The sequence below is a fragment of the Cavia porcellus genome, unplaced genomic scaffold (assembly GCF_034190915.1).
Source record: "Cavia porcellus strain 051 isolate PalLab524CR breed Dunkin Hartley unplaced genomic scaffold, mCavPor4.1 scaffold_43, whole genome shotgun sequence".
NCBI classification, from domain to species: Eukaryota; Metazoa; Chordata; class Mammalia; order Rodentia; family Caviidae; genus Cavia; species Cavia porcellus.
The window spans coordinates 1,107,902-1,132,912 of record NW_026947526.1 but is presented as its reverse complement, the minus strand read 5'-3'; the positions used below and the strand labels follow the sequence as shown (position 1 = coordinate 1,132,912).

General features: G+C 41.2%; 1 protein-coding gene across 1 annotated transcript; it reads left to right on the top strand.

The window, feature by feature from the left end:
- The first annotated feature begins 15,692 nt into the window (after positions 1 to 15,692).
- On the top strand, positions 15,693 to 19,983 carry LOC111756381 (uncharacterized). The gene is given in 4 exon segments (XM_063244006.1): positions 15,693 to 15,714; positions 16,690 to 18,944; positions 19,137 to 19,880; positions 19,972 to 19,983. Coding segments are annotated over 4 exon segments (3,033 nt in total).
- Positions 19,984 to 25,011: the final 5,028 nt, after the last annotated feature.

Sequence of the window (25,011 nt, the reverse complement as noted above, 5' to 3'; positions counted from 1 at the left end):
ATCTTTCCATAAGGTGCATTTTCCATTCATGAAAAGAACCGTACAGAAAATTGGAGAAGATGATCTTTACCTCAATATGATAAAGGTCATCTATGTCAAACCAATAGCCAGCATCATATTAAATGGCAAAAAGCTTAAGGCCTTTACCTTAAAATAAAGGAAAAGACAAGGATGTCCCTCATCACTGTTCCTATTCAGAATAGTACTGGAAATACTAGCCAGAGCTATTGGACAGAAATTAAAGGGGTAAAGATAGGAAAGGAGGAAGTTAAGTTAATATTATTTGCAGATGACATGATACTCTACATAGAAGACCCTCAAAATTCCATTGAATGTCTCCTAGATACTGTAAATTCAGCGAAGTAGCTGGAAACAAAGTCAATGCTCAAAAATCTATAGCATTCCTATACACTAACAACAAAATCATTGAGAGAGAAATAGGAGAAGCCACACCCTTCACACTAACAACCAAAAAAAATGAAATACTTTGGAATTAATCTCACAAAAGAAGTAAAATTATTTATATAAGAAAATTATAATATCCTGGAAAAGAAATTGAAGAGAATCTGAGAAAATGTAAAGACATTGCTTGTTCATGCATAGGAAGACTAAATATTGTGAAAATGCCCTTTCTCTCAAAAGTGTTATACAAGTTCACTATAATCCCAATGAATATAGCATCAACATACCTCATAGATCTAGAGAAATCACTCCTAAAATTAATCTGAAACCACAAGAGACCTAGAATAGCAAAGACATTTCTAAGCAGCAAAGGAAACGCAAGAGGCATCACAATCCCTGAGTCAAACTTATACTACTAGGCAATTATAATTAAATCAACATAGTATTGAAATAAAAACAGATCTAAAGATCAGTGGAATAACTTAGAAGATACAACCACAACTACAAACAAACTCAACTATCTTATCTTTGATAAAGGGGCCAAACATGTTCACTGGAAGAACCACAGTCTCTTAAGTGAATTGTGCTTGAAAAACTGGCTAACTATAGGCCAAAAACTAAATCTAGACCGATGCCTATCAAAATGTACTAAACTAAAATGTAACTGGATTAACGATATGAATATTATAACAGAAACACTAAATCTGTTGGAAGATAAATAGGGTACAATTCTTGAAGACATAGGAGTAGGTAGAGAATTCATGAACAGGAATCAAACCCCACAGGAAATACTTCCCAGAATCCATAACTGGGATCACATCTTATTAAAATGTTTGTGCATGTCAAAAGAAATCTCCAGCATAATGAAAAAAGAAAAAACAGAAACTGGGAAAAAATCTTAGTGAACCATCCCTAAGACAAAGGATTTCTGTCTAAAACATATAAAAAAATTTTAAAAAATCAGACCCCCAAAATTCAAAGATCTAATCCAAAAATAGCATTTGAGATGAATGCATACTTCTCAGATGAAGAAATACAAATGGCAAATAAATACATGAAAAAAACATTCCTCATCATTACTCATTAGAGAAATTCAAATTAAAACCACACTGAGATTCCATCTCACTCCAGGAACAATGGCCAGGATCCAGAAAACTACCAACAACAAATGCTGGGGAGGGTGTGGGGAAAATGGAACGCTCCTGTACTGTTCTTGGGAGTTTTGACTGGTGAATACATTATGGAGGTCAGTATGGAGATTTCTCAAACAGATGGGATAGGAAGTCCCACTTGATCCAGCTATTCCACTTCTAGGTATATTCCCAGAAGAAATGAAAGCATCATACCTCAGTGATATATGTACACCTATTTTTATAGCAGCACAATTTGTAATAGCTGGATCTTGGAAACAGCCTAAGTGTCCGTAAACTGAGGAATGGATAAAAATCTGTGGTATTTTAATTCAATGGAGTACTACTCAGCTATAAAGAATGATCACATTGAGATATAAATAAATGGATGCAACTTGAAACCTCACTCATATGTGAAATAAATCAAACTCACATATATAAATACTGTATACTCTCCCTTGTGTAAGAGCCAGTTAAGAGTACATATGAGTTTATGGTAATCATGATTCCCCATTACATTGCTTTGGAGACTTATAATGTTCCCATTCATTAGTTGGAATGGTTTTATCCTGGGTTGTTTGATTTTATTATCTGTGATGGTATAAACAGCTATTTTTAAGAAAATAAGACAATATATTAGCCACGGCTAATTTAATATCATCTTGCTTTGAAGTGCTGCCATGCTTTTGTTCTTCTGTTTCCATTGGTTACATCATGTTTTATCTTACTGGATTTTATTATGTGTGATAGTATAAACAAATATTTTATGAATAATGAGAGAATATGATAACAATTTTCCATTTTCTGTTATTTGGTTTTGAATGCTCTGTAATTATTTCATTCTCTTTAATGGTTTTATACTATTTCATTGTGTTTGATACTATTGTATATGAAAGTACACTCAACTATTTCAAGGAAAGAGAAATTATGGTAGCTACTGATATATCGGATTGTCTTGTGGTGAAATACTGTGTTGCTTAAAATTGTTCTGTTCTGAAAAAATGTAATTTGCATGTCTCCCAAATGTTTTACTGATTTTGCTGATGTGAAAAAATGTAGGATGCACAATCTGAGTTCCCAATAATCAATTATTACAACTCTATAGACCTATCTGAACTCATGGAAATTCAAGTATAGACTCCCCTTATTCCATCTAGAATTGGTCTTGAACCTAAGTGGTTCTGCAACATGTTACTAGACTTCTACAAGCGCAAGAGGGATAAGTTTCTCAGAGCCTCCCTTCTCATTTTTGGTTTACATTTACACAGTGTGTAACAATGCCATGTCTCTATGGTCAGCAGACCCTCATGTCTTTGCTTTAAACTACAGTTTCCACCATCAATACTATATTAATGTTGTCTCATTAACCTATTTGTGTTATTCAAGAAACTCTAGGTAAAATGTAATTTACTCTTCAAGTGAAATAATGAGTTTCACACTGCCTTTTCTCATTTTCTTATAGCATTTTGCACTTTTAATTTTTCCTTATTATCACCACTATGAGTTTCATACTCACTTGGTCTAAAAATATTATGCATGCTGAGAAGCAGTATTGATGAAAAAAAAGTGTTACTCTGTCCTCAGCATCTCATGGCTCAGACTGACAAATTCTCTTCTGTTGAACATGGTGATTAAACATAAATGAGGTAGGGCAAATGTCTATCAGTATTCAGTAAAATTGAAAGGCCATGTCTGGGAGTGAGAGAAAGTGTCAGTGATGAATGAGACCTGAGTGATGTGCATTTGTGACTGATGTAATTATATGCAAAAATGTTGGCGCCATTGAAGCTGAATACACATGCAAGCCTGTGGCATGGCCTGGGCATCATTGAACTGAGAATGAGGAGACATCACAGGGGGAAAGTTAGGGCAATATAGTTTTCCTAAATTAGCATCATTTGTTGCTCTGAGGGATCCTTGAACCCCTCCCAAGATCCTGCTCAGGTTTCCTCCATTATCCATTAAACTCCTTTCTGGTTCTGATTAAATACTTGCTACCCAGCATCATTCAGCCAGGTGGCTAGCAGACTTATGAGCTTTGCCAAGACTTGTACTTCTCCTGCAGTCTTAAAGATTGTGTCACTTGTTTCATTGTTTTGGGCCTTGCCCATGCACCTGTTTGAGGGGCTGGGGATCCAGGACTGGAACCCAAAATCTTGTTGCCTGAACAGGGACTCTAGAGTGAAGATGTCTGATGTAGAGTGTAACTTACATTTGTTGAGTTCCTGGGGTGGAATACAGCCCCCAAAGCATGTCTATATCACTTTTTTTTGGAAAATCCTTTCATTTTCTTTGAAAAAAATCCCTTGACCCATTAAATCATGGAGAATTCTGCGTCTGAAGTGCAACAGAAATATAATGCAAAGTGCTTTTCCTTAGGAAGGTGGGTCATGTTACATTCAAGGATAGTTTGGTACACCTCATGTGGGAAATTCATGATCATTCTCATTGTTATTCTTAGGTTGGTGTGGTCATTGTGGCAGATTGGGGAAAACATACATAAACTGCTGCATTGAGGAGCCTTGAGCTCTGATCTCTGTCTTGTACACTTGGTATCTTTGCGGGGATGCTGTGACATTTGGCAGGCAGGCACATGGAACAACACATGGTTGGCTTCCCAGTTTTGCTGGATGCCTCACTTGTGCTGCTTCTCATTTCCTCTTGCTGCTGCCTCCAAAATATGTAAACCCTGTTAACCCTCTGGGAAACTCTTCACCTCTTGGACCTCCCAGGCAAAAGATGGTGCAAGAAGGTAAACAACATGGCAAATTAATTGCTTGACCTGTTTTGTATCAACAGGAAAAGAGCCACACTTTGAAAGTTTGCAGTACTCTATTTAAAGAGTTAAAAGGGGCAGGGAGTAATCTCAGTGGCCTAAGTGGCTGCCTGACACCCACAAGGTTGTGAGTTCAATCCCATGTTCCAAACAACAAAAACAAGAAAGATAAAGAGTTTAAAATGGCTGTCAAGGAATATGGATTTAAAAGTACTTTTGTAATTGGCATTATTGAAGGTATCCTTCATGATGTGATATGATCCTTTTGTACTGGAAAGTCTCAGTGCGTATTATTATCACTCCAGCCCAACATCAGGTGAGGCTTAAGAACGTTCTGGTGCTGAGGACATGCAAGCTATAAATAATATTGATTGCTATATTCCTATAGGAGCTGCTGAATTATGAGGGGCGAGAGATTTTTCAGATATTTGTCAACATGTTCATTGCCACCCTCAGGTTATTATACTCAAATTGCTTTAAAAACTTGAAAAAGAATCACTGAAGCAGTAGACACCCAAGGTTTTTAGTACTATTAAACAGGAGGACACTGAATCTTGCCTTGCTTTTATAGAAGATTAAATAAAGCTATTGAATGCCAGGTGGACAAAAAGGCAGTAGCCTCTATCTTGTTAAAGCAATTAACACAAAAAAATGCAAACCAAGGCTACAAAAATGCATTAAAAGATGTTTCTATGAAACCTGACACTAGCTTGGAATTCCCTGGTATGTTCTGGAAGGTTCCTACTACTTTTCATGATCCTTTACCTCCTGGGACAGTTGGCCAGTTCTTTCCTGTTCTCCTGCATCAAAAAAGAGGCACTTTTTTTATCCTTGACATCATTGATGCAGGTTATATGGGCATATTGTTACTTCAATTGTGATCTCTCTTACCCATTCAACTGATTTTTTTGAATCCGTAGCCCAACTAATTGTCTTGCCTTGTATCCTCTAAAACTTGTGATGTTATTCATGGAAATCAAGCATTTGGCTCTACTGTGGTGGCTCCTGCTATTCCCCTGGGAGATGAATGCTGAAGCCTCTCTGTAACTATTGACAACCTTTTCTTTTCAGGTTTGCTGCACACTGGAGATGACAGTTTTGTTTTACTCCATTCACTTGGAAATACTTTATTTCCAATTATCAATGCTATTCCCTCTAATCTCTTGAGGATATACTGGAACACCTATAGTCCTTGGAATTGATTTAATCAATACCGTCTTACCACTTACCAAGGCTGACTTTTCCTTTTTGTTGTCCTCTGCTGTTCCCTCTGCAAGACTCAGGCCTGGGAGTTTAGCTTAGTGGTATGAGCGCCTGCCTTACAAGTGCACAGTTATGACTTTAATCACTGGGACCAAAAAAAAAAAAAATAATCAAGGCCTCTGCAAGTGGCTTTGGCTGTCTATGTTCGTTCCATTTCTTTTGATACGCTCCACGATCATTATTTGTCTCTATTTACCCTACTTCCATTTTCTCTTCAAACTTATTTGGTTAGTAGCTCTTTAAATAGTGCCCTCATTTTCTTCAGTGATGGAACCCTCCTTCATGAAGCTGTAACATATGTTTTTATAATACTTGGAAACACCTGTATTCACCACCATAAACCTCTTGTCAATGCAGTGAGCTCTCTGTGTTATCCTTGCTTTGCAAAGTTTTTCATCCCAAGTCCTTAGCTTAGTTACTGCCTCTTTATCTGTACATAATGCTATCCCACACTTATCTTCTCTTGTTATCTCTCCTTTAGCAATAGGCTCACACTTAATGTCCCTTTTTTGCATCTACAGGCTCCTCTTTGACTTCACCAGGCCCCTCTTTTTCTTTTACATACAGGTAGTCATTAAGCCCTACCTGTTGTTTGATATGATAATTACTGATCAAGCAGTGAATATTCTGTTCCCTCTTTTTTTTGGGCAGGGTCTTTTCAACACAGTGTTTCTATATGCAGTTCAGGCTACTCTTGAGATTAATTTGTAGTCTACCTTCATTTGATAACACTAAAGAAAGCCCACCTTCTTTCAACAATCAGCATGTTCCTTGCACAAATTGTTTCACATTCCAATTTCTGCACCTAGAGCTTTCATTTACACTGATTTCCATTGCACTGCCAAGCCTCACCCTTTTCCCTGTGATGCTGTCAACTCTCATGGCCTCTGTTCCAGTGAACCTTAGTAAACATGCCACACACTGTTCCTTGATTTCTTTTTCATGTCTTCATGTTTCTGTTGATACATTTTCTAGTTTTATTTGTGCTTCACCACTGCATGCTGAATCTGCCGGACATGTAATTCAACACCTCTTGGCTGCGTTTGCACTCATGGGTGTATCTTCCTTCCTTAAAACTCACAATGGTCCAGCCTACACCTCACAGGCTTTTGCTTCCTTTTGTTCCACATGGAACATTTCTCATGTAACTTGTATCTCCTATAATGCCACTGGCCAAGCAATCATTGAACAAGCTCATTATACCCTCAAATCTCTTCTCTTGAAACAATTAAAGAAGAATAGTGCACTTCCTAACAGGTTTTTACTATTCTGTCGATGGTGCTATTTACTTTAAGTCACATCTCTTTCCAAACAAAGCATTCATCTTCCCTAGTTCAAATATGTTTTTACCAGAATATACCTCTTACAAAGCCTTTTGTATTATACAAAACACCCCCAGACCCTTGTGGGCAGAGACTCTTGCCCCTGCTGATCTGGGGAAGAGGGGATGTTTCTGTGTTATTGCCAAGGTGTGTGTGTATTTCTGCTTATTGTGTTTGCCCTGCATGAATGCATTGGCACCACAGGCTCCACATCATAATTCCACCATTTCAGCTCTCCCTGATTCAAGCCTCAATTCCTTTTATACAGGATCTCAACTAGTTCGACTATAAAAAATTCAACTGACTGGTCAAGAAATTGGTCATTAATACATCAGTCAGTTGAATTCAAGTTGTAGACTCTAACTTTGTAAGAAGGTATTGTAATTTGGCTTCAGAATATGCTCAAGTTCACTCTGATATTATAAGATGTTTGTCAGTCTGTCCATATATCAGTTGTCTGTTTGTAATCAATTTCTGGGAGTTGCTGAGCTAGTGATTGTTCAAACCTGTAAAGCATAAATCAATTATGCCCATACAGGAGCGCTCAAGTGTCCCAGAACATCTGGGAGCACCCTGAGTGCTGGAGGTGTACAGGTTTTCCAGCACTGGGAGCATGGAGTGTAAGAGATGAGCTAGTTTAACAAAGGGGTAGGGTACAAGTACGCAAATGGCCTCTGAGGAACTTAAAGTGTTCTCACGGACCCCCACAAGCTCTGTGCTTATTTCTGTGTTTGTTTGAATCCGCACAGATTGTCTGTCTATGTTTATCCACTTGTCCACTGTGTGAACAGTTGTTCCTTTCATTTTGAGCTCAGTAATCTTTCTCTTTTTCCATATCTGGATCACATAATCAAAGATTTCTTTTGGCAGTGAATTTATAAAGTATGCTTTTATCTTGGTTGCCAGGTGTTCCAAATGTCACAAAGACAGGGTATATGAATGAAATGTGTTGCTATTTATCATTGGCTTGATAGTCTCATTATTTAGAAATTATATTATTAGGATGAATATACAAAGTCCCTTAGGACTGAGATTGGTGGACAAGGCTCTGATTGATAAATCATAAACTAGCTGCTGGGTAACATTTTTAACCAGTGCTTGTTTATTGATCAAAGACCTCAGTGATCTCCATAGTCTTATAGGAGATACCTTAACTGAAGTTATGAAATGTACTCCAATTGTTCACATTGGTCACTATCAAAAGAATTAATATATTTTTTGCATTGAAGATGCCTGTGTAATGGTTTCACATGGTTATGACAGTTTATTTTTGTCAAATTGATGATGTATTTGATATATTCATATTTCTGGAGGGATAGGCCTCCAAGATTGTAAACTGGGGATTGCTTATGGTAGCAGACATTTTTCCATGTTCATACCTCTCCTAATACCAAAGACTTGTGAGATTCACATTCCACTAAAGGTCAATAAATTGGTCAATGATACATAAGAGACTTCTTGGGTAATTGATAAGGGTGCTTGACTAAAATGGATATTTTATGTCAAAAGAGAAATTCAGATTATTGCAAGGATGTCATAATACAATAATATGTATGATTCTGATTTCTGATTTACTATGTAAAATATGTCACTGTTAACACTGTAGGTATTCAAATGTTAAAATATCCATGGATAGTAGAAAATACATTTCACTTAATGTCCTAAGGTGTTTCATGTTTAGATAAAATAGTAATGTTAAGCTTACTGCCTCTAATGTATTGTATTGTGATCAATGTTTTCTTCTGGATGTCCAAGGCTAAGGTTTAGGACCAAAAATGAGAGACACAGATGGGCTAATTGGATAGCCAATATTTTGTGCACAGCACTCAAGTTTGGAGGAGACTCAGGATGTAAAAGAAATCCTGCTTTCATCATCAGAAGATAACCAGTGAGTACCTAGTATTCTGATCAGGAAGATGATGAGACCACAGAGGAAAGTGACCTTTGATGCAAGGTATGCCTAAGGAGAGACACGAGTCACGAGTCACCAGAAAAATCTAATAAGCTTTCACAGAAATCAACATGGTCAAGCAATGGCCATGACTCTTCCAGGTGGCAGACACTGACAGAAGAGATATGAGGACCTATGCATGGTTATAAGAACTGGCCTTCATAGGAAGTAATGAACCAATTATCCTTAGTGTATTCCTTATGTTAGCTTGATCTTGAACCTTCTGCAGAAAAATCTGGACTCGGGAGGTACTGTGCAATTCTAAAATATTGTCTGTGGGTGAATCTCCTATCACCAACATCATCTGACAATTGCTATCTATCTGGTAGCTGACTACCATTATGGATGGATGAACTGTGCAGTGGTGGGAGCTCTAACACACCTTCTACATCTTCGGCTGGTCACCCATCTGTGTATCAACCAAACAAAAAGGAGGAATATCTTGAAGTCATTGAAGCTGAATATTCATGTAGGGCTGTGATGTGGCACAGGCATGACTGAACTGAGAATCAAGAGATGCCTCAAGTGGCAAGATAGGCCACAGCTGAGGCCACCTAGACACTTTCTGTGGGATTGTTCTCTGCAGTTACCATCATCTGTTGCTTGGAGTGGGTCCTGAACCTCTCCCAAGATCCTGTTCAGGTTTCCTCCATTGTCCACTAAACTCTTGCCTGCATGAGGTTGGCCAGCTGGCTAGTAGTGTGATGAGCTCTGCCAAGGATCTCTCTCCTCCTGCAGCCCTGAGGACCATGCTGTGTTTCTCATTTCTTACAGCCTTTTTGGTACACCTATTTGGCATCTTGGTTTCTAGGAAAAGACCCCAACATGAAACATAAAATGTATCTGTTTTAAAGACTCAGCACTGAAATCTGGAATTGTTGGATGATGACAGGAGCAAGTATCAAACCTGTTTAAGACAATTCACAAATACAAAAGCTGTTATATTCCACTGTATTTTTTTGTTTCACCAATGCCAAATCCTCTTACATGACACAACTTTCCTCAAGACAATTATTTCCACTCCAATCAATGACCTACATATGAATTACTTTCTGTAGGACACACACACGCAGATATACAAGTTTTATGATATGTCTCCACTAAGTCATCCTGAAGAAAAAATTAACAATGCAGAGCCATCTCGGGCCTAAGAGGAGAAATAGAAAGCTAATATGCCCTTGGTGTGAGCCGGTGGATGTCATATGGGGAATGGTAGGGGAAACTCGCCAATGTGTCCATGTTGTGATTCTGTGGAAGCTATTCTGGTTCTCTGAAGAAAAACAAGAAAGTAACTTACACTTCCTGTGAGCTAGCCATTGCATTGGCTGGGAGATGAGCACCACAGTCACCTTCCTCCCACCACCAACAGTCTGACTGGTTTAGAGCACATGCTGAGTTGATAGCAAAGGAGGTGTAAAAAAACTTAATGCTTGTATTACTTGATTGGCTTTGCAGCCTAAGCCTAGTATTCTTAAGCATGTATTTAAATTGGGAAATAATGGTAAAAGAAGTTGCAAAAACTGCGTAACTATATGGAAATTAAATAACACTCTTCTAGACAACCAATGGGTGACAGATTAAATAAAGGAAGAAACTTCAAAATACCTACAACCTAACAAGAACATAGATGCAAAATCCTGTGTCTTATGGGATTCAATGAAAAAAATCCAAACAGGGAACTTTATAGTAGTCAAATCTCACATCAGGGAATAGAAAGAAAACAAACAAATAATGTAATGTTGCATTTCTTTCTTCCAGAAGAAGAATGGCAAGACAAACCCAAATCCCATAAAAGGGAGGAAATTATAAGACCAGACAAGAAATTCATGCAATGCAGAACAAGACAACAATACAAATAATTAATGAATCAAAGAGGTGGTTCACTGAAAGAATAAGCAAAATTGATAAACCCTTGGACAACCATATCATAAAAGAAAAAAATAAAGACTGGAAACCATGCACTGAGGAATCAGAAGAATAAAATAATTACAGATTCTGTGAAAATTCAGAAGATCATCAATATCTACTTGAAAAGCTTATACTTTCATAGGTTAGAAAATATAGAAATGCACTGATGCCTAGAAACATATGAAATGCCAAATCTGATCCAAGAAGATATAAAAATTCTAGAAAATACAGTATCAGGAAATGAGAATGAAGATCTAATTAAAAATGTATCAACTGCTGGGCATGGTGGTGCATTCCTGTAATCCCAGAACTTGGGAGGCTGAGGTACAAGGATTGTTGTGAGTTCGAGAATAACAACACTACAAAGTGAGCTCAAGGCCAACCTGAACTGAATAATGAGAGCCTAACTCATGAGCACATTAAAAAAAAGAAAAACAATGACAACAGTAAAGCAAATGACCAACATAAAAAAGTCTAAGTCCTGATGGATTTACTGCTGGATTCTACAATAAATGTAGAAAAAAATTTAAGACCACTGCTGTTTAAAGACATTGAAAGAGAAGCTGTTATCCCTAACTCATTCCTGGAGGCAAGTATTACCCTGATACTAACACCAGAGAAAGACCCAACCAGAAAAAGTAAACTATAGGACAGTTTTCCTAATGAACAAGATGCAAAAATCCTTAACAATGTACTAGCTAAGTGAATGTAGCAAATCATCAAGAAGATTTTAAAACCTGATCAACTTGGATTCATCCTAGGGAGTCAGGGATGTTTCAGTACATGCTAATCAACAAATTTAAATGTCATATCAACATAGTCAAAAACAAAAGTCACATGGTAATCATCTCAATAAATGCACAATAAGCTTTTTATAAAATCAAGCACTGATTTGTGATAAAAACCCTAGTGTAAATAACAACAGATGATCTATACCTCAAGCTGATAAAATCAAACAATGACATGGCTGGGGTTAGCTCAGTGGCGTAAGCACCCGCCTTGCAATTGTGTGGTCGTGAGTTCAATCACCAGTACTGATAAAAAAGAAAAAGACAAAAAAAAAAATCAGACAATGACAAAGAAACTTCCAGCCTCATACTAAATAGAGAATAACAGAGAACTTTCATTTTATAGGTATCAAAAAGACACGGATCACTATTATGACCACTCCCATTCAATATAGCTCTGGAAACATTAGGCAGACCAATTAGACAAAAGAGACAAATAAGAATAAATATATAATAGAAAGTAATTAAACTATCATTATTCACAGATGATATGATATTCTAAATAGAAGATAACAAAGACTCCACCAAACAGTCCTGGAATTAATAACCAAATTCAATAATGTAGAGGGAGACATAGTTGACAATCAAAAATCAATAGCATTGCTGTACACAATCAACAAACTCACCAACAGAGAAGTTTCAGAAACCACAGCCTTTACAATAGCCTCCCAGAAAACAAAATACTTGGAAAGAACCTAACGAAGAAAGTAAAGGACTTACATATTGAAAATTATAGTACTTTGAAAAAGGATGTTGAAGACATTGTCATAAACAGAAAGGTATTCCTTGCCCATTCTGGGCATTGTCTTTTCATTCTGTTAGTGATTTCTTTTGATGTAGAAATATTTGTTAATAAGATGGGGTCCCAGTGATTGATTCTTTAAAATTCGTATTTTGTTCATGAAGCCTCATTAGTGTTTCTGTTTTAATATTTGGATCTTTAATCTAGTTTGACTTTTGTTTGTTTCATAGTGATAGACCTATCTCCAGTTTAAGTCTTCAGTATGAGAAAAGTCATTTTCTTCAGCACCATTTATTGAAGAGGCTATCTCTCTTCAACTGAGCATGTTTGGCTCCTTTGTCAAACACAAATTAGTGGTGTGTATTTTTAGTTCTATTTGTATCTTCTAGTCTTTTTGGTTGATTCTTAGGTCTGTTTTTCCACCAGAACTATGCTGATTTGTTGCCCAGCGATGTCTTTGGCAATCTAAAGCATTTCTGCTTCCGGATGAATTTTAGAAATGTTCTCTCTACATTTGTGAGCTATCCTAGTGGTATTTTGGTGGCAATGCATTACATCTATATGACAGTTTGCAATAAGATTTTTTGAGTTTTCTCCATATTCTTGAAGGTAGTTTTACTGGTCTCTTATACTCACCAGATGAAACATAATAGGTATGATCTTAAGAGTTTCAAACTTTTGAGTTCTTCTTCCCAAGGATATCCACAATAATAGGATTTTTTTTCTGTTTGTTTGAGACAGGATTTCCCCATGCAGTTCAGGCTGACTGTGGACTCACTTCCTAGTCCAGTCAATTCTCATTGATTATCCTACAGCAGCCTCCCAAATTCTGGGATTACAGGTGTGCACATAAAACTTGAAAGAATTCCTGGGGTTGTTTGAAACCTGAAGAAATAGTCATAAGATACACATGTATTCATTAACTGGCATTCCCTTAAAGGAAAATTGTTCAATATAACACATAACATCATTGGAGTGTAGGGAATCAGAAGATGTGTTTCTATCTCTTATGAGCCCGGGATACCAGGATAGACTACTGCAGAAAAAGGAGATGTCACAAGTAGGAATATGAATCAAATGTGAGCATTAGTATTAAGAATTCAGACTATTGTATTTAAGGATGATGAGAAAAAGACCAGTGGAAAGCAATGAGAGTCCTAGTGAGCTTCGCTTGTCCTGACTATAGATCACACTTTACTATAAGGATGAACATCATAAACAGTGAAATATTCAAACATTATGTGCTTTTGACCCTAGAAAATACTGAGGCTTGGCACTGTAGCTCAGGTGTATTATAGCCTGGCATAACAGATGCTCTCTTGCACCCTGCATTTATCTAGTGCCCTGAATTTGATCCAGGAAAATGAAAAATCACTCAGGGTATAAGTTCCATGAGAAAAGCAAAAGGAGCTGTACCCAAGTAAAAAGGTAACCTGCTAAAAAAAGAAGCAGGCTACAGGTGTCAACCAAAAAATTAATTTAAGATTCTAGCTAAATTTTTTCCAATGGGATGTCTTCTGTGATTCTCTCTTTTAAAAATGCCTAACTTTCCAGTTCAGAGCTAATTGTTTAGATTCTCAAATGGGGAAGGAGTTCTGTATAAAAGTGGTTTTGAGCTCAAATATTTAAATTCCAAATTTATTCTCTGGATGCTTGGATTCCTATACTGTTGTTCACAAACTCACCTCAAGAAGCAGAAAGATTACTGACAGAAGCAAACCTCTGGATTAAATGTCAGTGCCCCTGAAATGAAAGAATAATGCTGAAAGGAGGGAAGAAAAGAACCAATACCATGTGTTATGATGCCCACCTCTTTTCCACAGCATTAAGGAGGCTGAAACAGGAGAATGGCCATGTATTCAAGGACAGTCTAACCTACGCAGTGAGTGAAAGGCCACCCAGAACTACAAAGTGAGACTACATCTTTAAAAACAAAAAAATAAAAATGAAAAAAGTAAAAAACCAAGGGAGAGAGAAAGACCACTAAAGAAAAACAAAAATAATAGAGCTGAATGAAAGCTGACCTAAATTGGCAATAATAGAATGATGTTAGAGCGGACAGCCAGCCATGTAGTGGCATCCTGGCAGCTGTGATAAATACAGAGTTAGGAATGGTACCTATTGTGCTATACCACAACAGTAACCTCCTTCCTCCAATAAATCTGCAATTTGCTAGAATGAAGAGGTCCAAAAACTCATTGAAATCTTAAATGCAGAGCAAGCACGTAGCTTCATGCAAAGGCTTTCGAACATTGCTTTGACCACTAAGCTCAAAACCCAGCCAACACCTTCAGATTCTATATACGACTATTACCAGTGTTTAATTTACCATTGACATATTTAATTAAAACTCTTGTTAATCTACATCTTCACAAATGAAGCTATTTTCTTTCTCTGCAGTTTAAAACACTTTTTTTTTTAGGTACCGTGGATCAAATTCACAACTTAGCACTTCCCAGGCAGGTGCTTCTGCCTGCTGAGCTAAACCCCTGGCCTCTATTGAGTAATATTTTATTAAATGTATAAACATCACATTATCCAGTCAAATGGTATTGTGATTTTACTACAGGAGGTCAAAGTAGAGAAAAATTGATATACAGTCAGAGAGAAATTGAAACATCAAAGGAGTCAACATAAAAAACTAAACACAACAATCCCTCTACAGGCTCAGCTTAAGAAAGCCAGACATAAAGGTGAAGATGCAGTGACCATGTCTACATGCCTCCTAAAGAGAAAAACAATAGCTTGAAATGTACTACACTTACCACTACTTCCTCCAGGAAGTCCTAATAGGCATCAATTACCATACTCAATGACCAGAACAGCTGGACTATTGTTCCCACAAAATGCCTTTGCTCTTTCAACATACTTTTTCTGGGTGACTTCTTCCCAGGTTAAGTAATACTAGTTCAGCCACTCACTACAAGCTTATAGGTTGATTGTGAAAGAGTTAACTTAACTTTACAGCTGCAACCCCCGAGCTATCTGTACAAAGCAAGAAGGGACTTTCCGTTGGTCATAAAACCACAGGATGTTCTGTCTCAGTGAGTTAGGCAAGATAAGTAACAGTTCCGGGAACACAGTGACCAGGCTAGGACCCCCGGACACTAAAGTTACCCAACCCTGGGCCCCTCCAATCAGCTTCTGCCAAGCCCTGCGCCGTTTAAAACTAACCAATGCAATCTGCTTCTGTAACATCACCTGCTTTTTGTGGTTTGTGCCTTTACAAACCCCCTGTAACTTCCCTTCGGGGTCCTCTGCACCAGTTTGCTGGATGGACCCCATGCGCATGGAAATAAAGCCTTTTTGCCCCCTTAGAGGCGTGGGTCCTTGAGGTCTTCTTCCCTGCGACACCGGCCTTACATTTGGAGGCCCTAGCGAAATTGTACGTCTCACGGGAGACGATCTCAATGGCTCAGCGTCCCTCTTTGGGTGAGTAGGACCGGTCATATTTTTACTTTCGTTTTGGATCGATCCACCATTTTCTTTTCGCCCCAGGCCGAACTCCGGCTCTACTCCAGGGGCAATTTCTGTTTTCTGTTCTTTGGTGACCGGGGGATGCCCCACATGGTTCTCCGTGGCTCACCGTCTGCGATAGGGTTTTCCTATCGGTCTGGGGAATTTCATTCCCAATCTGTGGTCCGTCCGGACCAATCTGGAGGCACCCCCGAAGGTGACTCATCTGGAGGCACCCCCTAAGGTGACTCGTCTGGAGACACCCCCTGAGGTGACTCATCTGGAGGCACCCCCTAAGGTGACTCGTCTGGAGGCACCCCCTAAGGTGACTCGTTTGGTGTGAGACTAATGCGTGAGAGTGAGTTGGCCGGCCTGTTTGTCCTGTGTGTTGTGGCTGTTATGATCCGTTCTTTGTTGTGTCATGCGTACGCTAACCACTCTTTGTCTTCAGAACATCATGGGACAGACGACATCGTCCCCATTGTCCCTCACCCTCGACCATTGGTCGGAGGTTCGAGAGAGGGCTCACAATCTCTCCTTACAGGTTAAAAAAGGTAAATGGCAGACTTTCTGCTCGTCTGAGTGGCCCACATTCTCCGTGGGTTGGCCACCGGAGGGGACTTTCCACCTTCCCCTCATTTTAGCAGTTAAAGACATCATCTTCCGCCCCAGATGAGAGGGCCACCCTCGACCAGGTCGCCTACATCTTGGTATGGCAGGACCTCAGGGAGGAACCCCCACCATGGGTAAAACCCTTCCTTCCTCCGCCCGAGTCTTCCATACCCAAACTCTTGGCTCTAAAAGGGCCCCCTGCCCCGGTCCTGCCTGACTCCCATCCTGACCTCCCTCTGCTTGACTGTGATCACCCTCCTCCTTGACCTACCTTGCCTCTTCCCTATGCACTCCCACCACCCGTCTCCCCGCTGGAGTCAGAGGCCTCCCTTCCCTCAGCTCCAACTCTCTCTCCGTGCTCCTCACCTCCCTCTGTGGCCTGCTCTGAGGCCAGTTCCCCTGGGCCTGAGGGCCCAGCCCGGAACACCCGCAGTAGACAGCAGCTGGAGGACCCGGTCGTCACTCTCCCTCTCCGTCCCTATGGGCCCACTATAAGTGATGGGACGGAAGGGGGAAAAATGCCGGCCCTTCAGTACTGGCCATTCTCATCCTCAGATTTATACAACTGGAAAAATAATAACCCCTCTTTCTCTGATGACCCCTCTAAGTTAACAGGCCTAATGGACTCGCTCATGTTCTCCCACCAACCCACATGGGATGACTGCCAACAACTATTGGGGGTCCTGTTCACCACCAAGGAAAGAGATCGAATCCTCCTAGAGGCCCGAAAAAGTGTTCCAGGAGATGATGGCAGACCTACCCAGAGACCCGATCGGATTGACGATCTTTTCCCGCTAAAGTGCCCCGACTGGAACCCCAACTCTCCTGACGGTAGGCAGCATCTTTTCATCTATCGCAAGACTCTAATGGTGGGTCTCCGGGCGGCCGCGAGGCACCCTACCAATTTGGCCAAGGTAAGAGAAGTAACTCAAGGGCCCACTGAGACTCCCTCAGTTTTTCTAGAACACTTGATGGAGGCTTACCGATGGTACACGCCTTTTGACCCTGAAGATGAAGGCCGACAGGGCTCAATAGCCATGGCTTTCATAGGGCAATCGGCTCCTGATATAAGATGTAAGCTCCAAAGGCTAGATGGTCTACAAGACCTAACTCTGAGGGATCTCGTTAAGGAAGCTGAAAAAGTCTACTATAAACAAGAGACAGAGGAAGAGAAAGAACTAGCAAGGGACAAAAGATGAAATAAAGAGTTTGCAAAAGTGTTGGCCGCAGCTATTCAGGGTAAATCTGAGACAGGAAAGGGAAAGCCCAATCGCCCCCCATTAGACCCTGACCAATGTGCATAATGCAAGGAGAAAGGACACCTAATTAAAGACTGTGAGAAGCTTAAAAAATGGAGAGCCAAAGAAAAACAGGAAAGGCAGTCCTCACAGCGACAACGAGCCCCCATGCTCGCCTTAGATGAGGAGGACTAGGGACTTCAGATCTCGGTTCCCCTCCCCGAGCTCTGGGTAACATTTAAGGTGGAGGGGACTCCCGTGGACTTTGAAGTCGACACGGGAGCTGTTTACTCAGCCCTTCAGGCCCCCTTGGGAGCCCTTTCAGCCAAAAAATCGCTAGTTCAAGGGGCTAATGGAAGCAAATACCGCTCATGGACCACCGAGCGCACGGTCAACCTGGGAAAAGGAAAAGTAAAACATTCCTTCCTGGTCATCCCGGAATGCCCGGCTCCCCTGTTAGGAAGAGATCTGTTAACTAAATTAGGGGCAAAAATTTCCTTTGAGCCCCAGGGACCTCAAGTGACATTCTGCAACCCGAAGGTCGGACAGCCCATGGTTACAATATTAACTCTAAAGTTGGAAGATGAATATAGGCTCTACAATGATCAGAGTCTCCAGCCTGTTCCTCCTGCTTGGTTAGCTGATTTCAAAGACTCCTGAGCTGAAATGGCTGGGTTGGGACTAGCCAACCAAAAGCCACCAGTAGTGGTTACTTTAAAGGCCACTGCCTCCCCCATCTGAGTTAAACAATACCCCATCAGCAGGGAGGCTCATCAAGGAATCAAGGTGCACATTCAGAGACTTTTAGATCAAGGGGTATTGACCCCTTGTCGGTCTGCATGGAATACACCGTTACTCCCCATCAAAAAGCCAGGAACTAATGATTATAGGCCAGTACAGGACTTGAGAGAGGTCAACAATCAGGTAGAAGATATCCACCCCACCGTGCCAAATCCCTATAATCTCCTCAGCGGTCTAAACCCATCCAGAACTTGGTATACTGTTCTAGATTTAAAAGATACCTTTTTCTGCTTGCCTTTATACAAAGACAGCCAACCACTGTTTGCATTTGAATGGACTGATCCAGACTGCGGGACTACCGGACAGTTGACATGGACGCGCCTCCCCCAGGGGTTCAAAAACAGCCCGACTATCTTTGATGTGGCTCTCCACAAAGATCTAGCTCCGTTCCGGACTCAACACCTGGACCTCACTCTAGTTCAATATGTAGATGACTTGCTGCTGGCAGCAGATTCGGAGAAGGACTGTAACAACGGGACCCAAGATCTCCTACGCGAGTTGGCCGCTCTGGGGTACAGAGCATCAGCAAAAAAGGCTCAGATCTGCAAACGAGAGGTAATCTTCCTGGGTTACTCCCTAAGGGAAGGAAAAAGATGGCTCACTGAATCTAGAAAACAGACTGTGATCCAGATTCCTCCCCCCAAAAGCCAAAAACAGCTTTGAGAATTTCTGGGTACAGCGGGGTTTTGCCGGCTGTGGATCCCAGGATTCGCATCCTTGGCAGCTCCCCTTTACCCATTGCTTAAGGGAGGATCACCCTTTGTCTGGGGAAAAGATCACCAACAGGCCTTCGATGCCATCAAGAGAGCCCTCCTATCTGCCTTGGCCCTAGCCCTACCTGATATAAATAAGCCCTTCACTCTCTTCATCGAAGAGAAAAAGGGAATAGCTAGAGGAGTGCTGACCCAGACCTTTGGGCCATGGAAACGACCGGTGGCTTACCTCTCAAAGAGACTAGATACCGTGGCAAATGGATGGCCACCATGCTTAAGGGCCATTGCAGCAGCGGCCCTGCTCACTAAGGATGCTGATAAACTGACTTTGGGACAAAAATTAACAATTATTGCCCCCCACACACTAGAAAGCGTCATCCGCCAACCTCCCAATAGATGGCTCTCAAATGCCCGGATCACACATTACCAAAGCCTCTTACTCAATAAAGACAAAATAATCTTTGGGCCCCCAGTGACCCTCAATCCGGCTACCCTACTACCAGAAGAAACTCCAGAACCAATCCTTCATACCTGTCAAGATATCCTGGCAGAGGAAACCGGGGTGCGATCGGACCTGTCGGATTACCCCTTGCCCGATGCTGAGGTGACCTACTTCACTGACGGGAGTAGCTTCTTGATCCAAGGTAAATGGTACGTAGGGGCGGCTGTGACTGAGCATTCCAATGTTATCTGGACAGCCAAGCTAGAGGATGGATCTTCGGCACAAAAAGCCGAATTGATTGCTCTTAAGGCTTTAGAGCTCGCCACAGGAAAGCGGGCAAACATCTACACGGACGGCCAATATGCTTTTGCAATGGCTCACATTCATGGGGCCATATACCGCCAGCGGGGACTCCTGACCTCTGCAGGCAAAGAGATAAAACACAAACAGGAGATTCTTCAACTGCTGGCTGCAGTCATGTTACCCCAGAAGGTGGCAATAATACACTGTAACAGCCACCAGAAAGGAACTGATCCCGTTAAAAAGGGAAACAACCTGGCCGACCAGGCAGCAAAATCGGCAGCTACGGGTAGCTCACAGATGTTGGTGACTGATATCAAATATCCTCCTCCTAAAGAAGAAGCTCAAGTTAACCAAACCTCTGAGGTGCCAGACCTGACTGCTTACATCCAACAGGCCCACCAGCTCACCCACTTGGGGGTTAAGAAGCTATGTCTATTGGCCCAATGCCAAGATTTTCCGGGGGTATCTCCCACTGCCATATGTCAGATTGCCACACGGGTTGTGACTAGCTGCAAGGCTTGTCAATTAACCAATGCCTATCCTACCAAGCTGGCCCCAGGCAAAAGACTGCGTGGTTCCAGGCCTGGACAATACTGGGAAGTAGACTTTACTGAAGTTAAACCTGCCCGGTATGGACTAAAATATCTATTAGTCTTTGTGGACACCTTTTCCGGATGGATCGAGGCCTTTCCTACTAAGAAGGAAACTGCTGCCGTAGTCACAAAGAAGTTGATGAAAGAAATGTTTCCCCGGTTTGGACTGCCAAAGGTAATAGGGTCTGATAATGGGCCGGCGTTTGTGGCTAAGGTAAGTCAGGGACTGGCCAACATATTGGGGATTGATTGGAAATTACATTGTGCTTATAGACCCCAAAGTTCAGGACAGGTAGAAAGGATGAATAGAACAATTAAGGAGACCCTCACTAAATTAGCCCATGAGACTGGCTTAAAAGATTGGACGATGCTCCTGCCTTATGCTCTTTTTCGTGCACAGAAAACCCCATCAGCCAAACCTCCTAACCTCACTCCCTTTGAGATTCTTTTTGGTGCCCCACCCCCCATTCGGGATCTCACTCCCTTAACTAAATATTCCGCCCTGTTACAAACCTCCTTGTCTGACAGGCTCACCACCCTTGACTGCCTACAAAAGGATTTGTGGACACAGCTAGCCTCAGTCTACGCTCCCAGCGAATCTCTCATACCACATCCATACCAGGTGGGAGACTTTGTGCTCGTCCGGCGCCACCAACAAGAGACCCTACAACCTCGCTGGAAAGGACCATACCAGATCCTACTAACTACTCCCACAGCGGTGAAGGTCGACGACATCGCCTCTTGGATCCACGTGTCACACCTGAAACCTGCCTTGGTGCCAGAGGACGATTGCTGGGAACTCAAATGGTCTGATAACCCCCTAAAGCTAAAGCTGCGTCGAAAGACCCCCTAACACTGTCCTATACACCTCCCTTGTGTGCTCTTGCAAGATGACCCATCTAAAACTCCAGACTTTAGCCCTCTGGGCCCTGACGGGATTACTTATGTTAATTATCCCCGCTGTGGCCAACCCCCACCGCCCCTGGGTCTGGTCATTGATTAGGTGGGATAACCAAAAAGAGGTCGGCAGATAGACAGGATCAGGCTATCCAACCTTCAGTTTTTATTCGTGTGACCTAGTCCCTCTTGATCCCAATGTAGATCTCCCTCTGGGAATTTATCTATGTCCCGCTTCTGTGGAAGGGAGAAGTTACTGTAACTCCCCAGGCGAATATTATTGTGCCTACTGGGGATCTGAGACAGTGGCCACAGCGTGGACCCCCTCAATAAAGGATCAACACCTTAGCTTGTCAGGAACACAAAGTGGCCAACAAAAGGGCCCTCTGACACTGTCAAAGAGAGGGGCCTCTGCGCCACGCTTAAAGAACAATGCTGTTTTTTCACCAACCATAGTGGAATTGTTAAAGATGCAATGGAAAAGTTGAGAGAGAAAATCAAATCCCGAGAACCCCCTCCGAGTGAAACCAAAGTGCCCTCTCTCTGGGAGTCAATCCTGCCTTATGTCCTTCCCTTATTGGGACCCCTGGCTGGGTTCAACACGGTCATGGCTATAGCCCCCTGCCTCATTAATCGTGTAACCCAGTTCGTGAGGTCTCAGATTTCTCAAGTAAAAATTATGATGCTACACCAACAGTATGACCCCCTGCCCATATAAGACCTTTAAGATTAAAGGTTATTCACAAGAAAAGGGGGGAATGAAAGAGTTAACTTAACTTTACAGCTGCAACCCCCAAGCTATCTGTACAAAGCAAGAAGGGACTTTCCGTTGGTCATAAAACCACAGGATGTTCTGTCTCAGTGAGTTAGGCAAGATAAGTTACAGTTCCGGGAACACAGTGACCAGGCTAGGACCCCTGGACACTAAAGTTACCCAACCCTGGGCCCCTCCAATCAGCTTCTGCCAAGCCCTGCGCCGTTTAAAACTAACCAATGCAATCTGCTTCTGTAACATCACCTGCTTTTTGCGGTTTGTGCCTTTACAAACCCCCTGTAACTTCCCTTCAGGGTCCTCTGCACCAGTTTGCTGGATGGACCCCATGCGCATGGAAATAAAGCCTTTTTGCCCCCTTAGAGGCGTGGGTCCTTGAGGTCTTCTTCCCTGTGACACCAGCCTTACAATTGTAGTTTGGGACTCACATTGTAGCCACAGTGTGACTTTGCTGCATAAATGACCCCTGACAATAGGTCTGTGACTTAAACACTGAAGAGCACTCTTGAAAATCCAGGGCTATTCTTCTCTCTTTTTTCCCAGAAAACTTTTTGAACTTCTTTTGGTTTGAACTTCTTTTGGTTTCCTTAATGTTGTGAGCCAACAAACTTGGTGCATTTGACATCAAACAGGGCAAGATTATATTTGTCCTATCTCCATTTGAATATCAAACATCTGCTAAATGTTCCAAAACCTTTGCATGAAGCTGCTTGCTTGATCTGCATTTTTAAAGACATATTTTGTCTTGAGGCCTGGCCCATAACAAGAGGTTATCTGTCTCCTCCATAGCTGCAAGGTGTCTGGGCTTCTGCACTGGCCACTTCTCGGACCTGATCCTGTCTCCCTGGCTATATATTTCTAATTAACTCAGCTGCCTGTAACAACAGGGCTGGGCCCTCAAAGGAGCCAGAAAATAAGTTCAGATTGCTTGTAACATTGGAAGAGACAATCACCTCCTGCTGTGGGCCAAATCTCAAAAGAAAAGGCAAGGAAATGCAACCAAGTGCTAAGAACCCACAGTCCAAATAGTTCTCTGATCACCCTGAGGAACCCAAGAGTCACCATCCCAACCCCCTACAGGAAGTGTCCCTGCTCTTAAACAGGCCCACTTAGTATGTGACTTGCTCTCCCATTTGCTCCCAATTTAATCAATTTTACCTGAGTAATTAACTTTATTGGTTGACCATAGTCTCATCCCGCCTTATGGTAATCTTGAAAATTCCTATTTTTTCCCTCCTGTGACCCATCTGACCTCATGGTTTACCTCTGTACAAGCACTTCAAAAAGACAGAATCTTTGGCAACCCACTCAGGACCCTTTCTGTCTCTCAGAAGCTTTCCTTCTCCCAATAATATGTTCCATTCTTAAACTCCATCATTCCTAAAATTCATTCTTTCAATTTAGAGAACACAAACTCATACTGGACATATAGTAGGTATGGAGTTTCATTACCCTATACCATTAACATGAGCCAAATTAACATGATTATACTATATAAGGTCTGAAATTTGCTCCTTCTCCAGCAGTTTTAAGTGATTAATACAAATCACAGTGATTGTAGTCCTGGCAATATCTAATATTGTATACATCAGTCATTATAAATGTTAAATAATTGGTTTGAGTGTATTATTTAACAAAAATTAGACATTGCCATTGCAGTAGGTTATATCTTATTAAAGAGAAGATTCACCTATAATTGCTCAGAAAAGTTTCTACATTATTGGCTGCTTGAACAATTTTTCATTAGAAAAACTGTGTATTTTTGTCAGTTTCTAGAAGGCTTCTATTATATTATTCAAAGTTGTCTGTAGGTCTGTAGGACCTTGGCTGTATTTTGATGCATATTTGTGTTTTGAAATTTATATGAAGATTTATTTTTATCTTAGGATTAAACTTACTGCATTGACACTGATAGAGTGAAGCAATACCCCACTGCATTAATTTCCATTGGGTCCTCGTGGCATTTAACATGAGAATTACTGAAGAGCTAAATTAGCTTCATACATACACAAGAATCAGTACTGTTACTGAAAGAGTTTTGGCCAAGGACACTGTAGCCAGTGAGGCAGAACCAAGGATCTCCTATCTCCCCCCACCTCTAGGAATTTACCTGTGACTCCAACTTCCCTGCACCTAGGAATTTACCTATGGTGCCAAACAAAGACCAATGGACTACTTGTGCATCCCTAGTGCCCCCTCAGGTTCCACCCCAAACCTAGGTTGCTTATATGCCCCCATGCCACGAGTCCATGAGAAAGAAAGCCAGACTCCAGTGGTCAGGGGGTTTTTGTTTTTTCTCTTCACATTCTCAGAATAAAGGCCTCTTTTGTTTTATACTTCTCATCTTTTGGACATACTATATAATCTTATCAGTTAGGATTTTGTGACCCAATAGAGAAGCAGAATATAAGAAAAAGTAAAAGTGTCCTTTCTATTTAAAGAATGTGGAGGGGAGCCTACAGCCACCAAGGGTTTGCCTTTTCTTCTGACTGATTATGGGATTATGGGGTATATGTGAAACTTTGCTCTATGTGGTGCCTGGCACTGACATTGATGTCATGCAAGGATCTAATAGGACTTTTCTTTGGGCCCCTGGGAAAGGAATGAGGAAGTTGCATTCAGGGAAAAAAAAGAGGAAGTAGCCATATGGGTAAGCATGGCTGATTTGAACTTTAACCCTGATGAACTACCACTATGATGTCCTGTAATTTATTCTAGGGCAAAACTCTTTCAAGTACATCCTTCAGTTTGAATTACAAAATGAAAATAAAGAATTTTTGCTATGTGTCTTCTTCCACAGTTAGTGGTAAACAATTCACAAGGAAAGTTTTTAGTCATTTCCTTAATGCATTGTACAAGTAAACAAAACTACAGATCAGTTCACTTTCAGAAAACAGAGCCA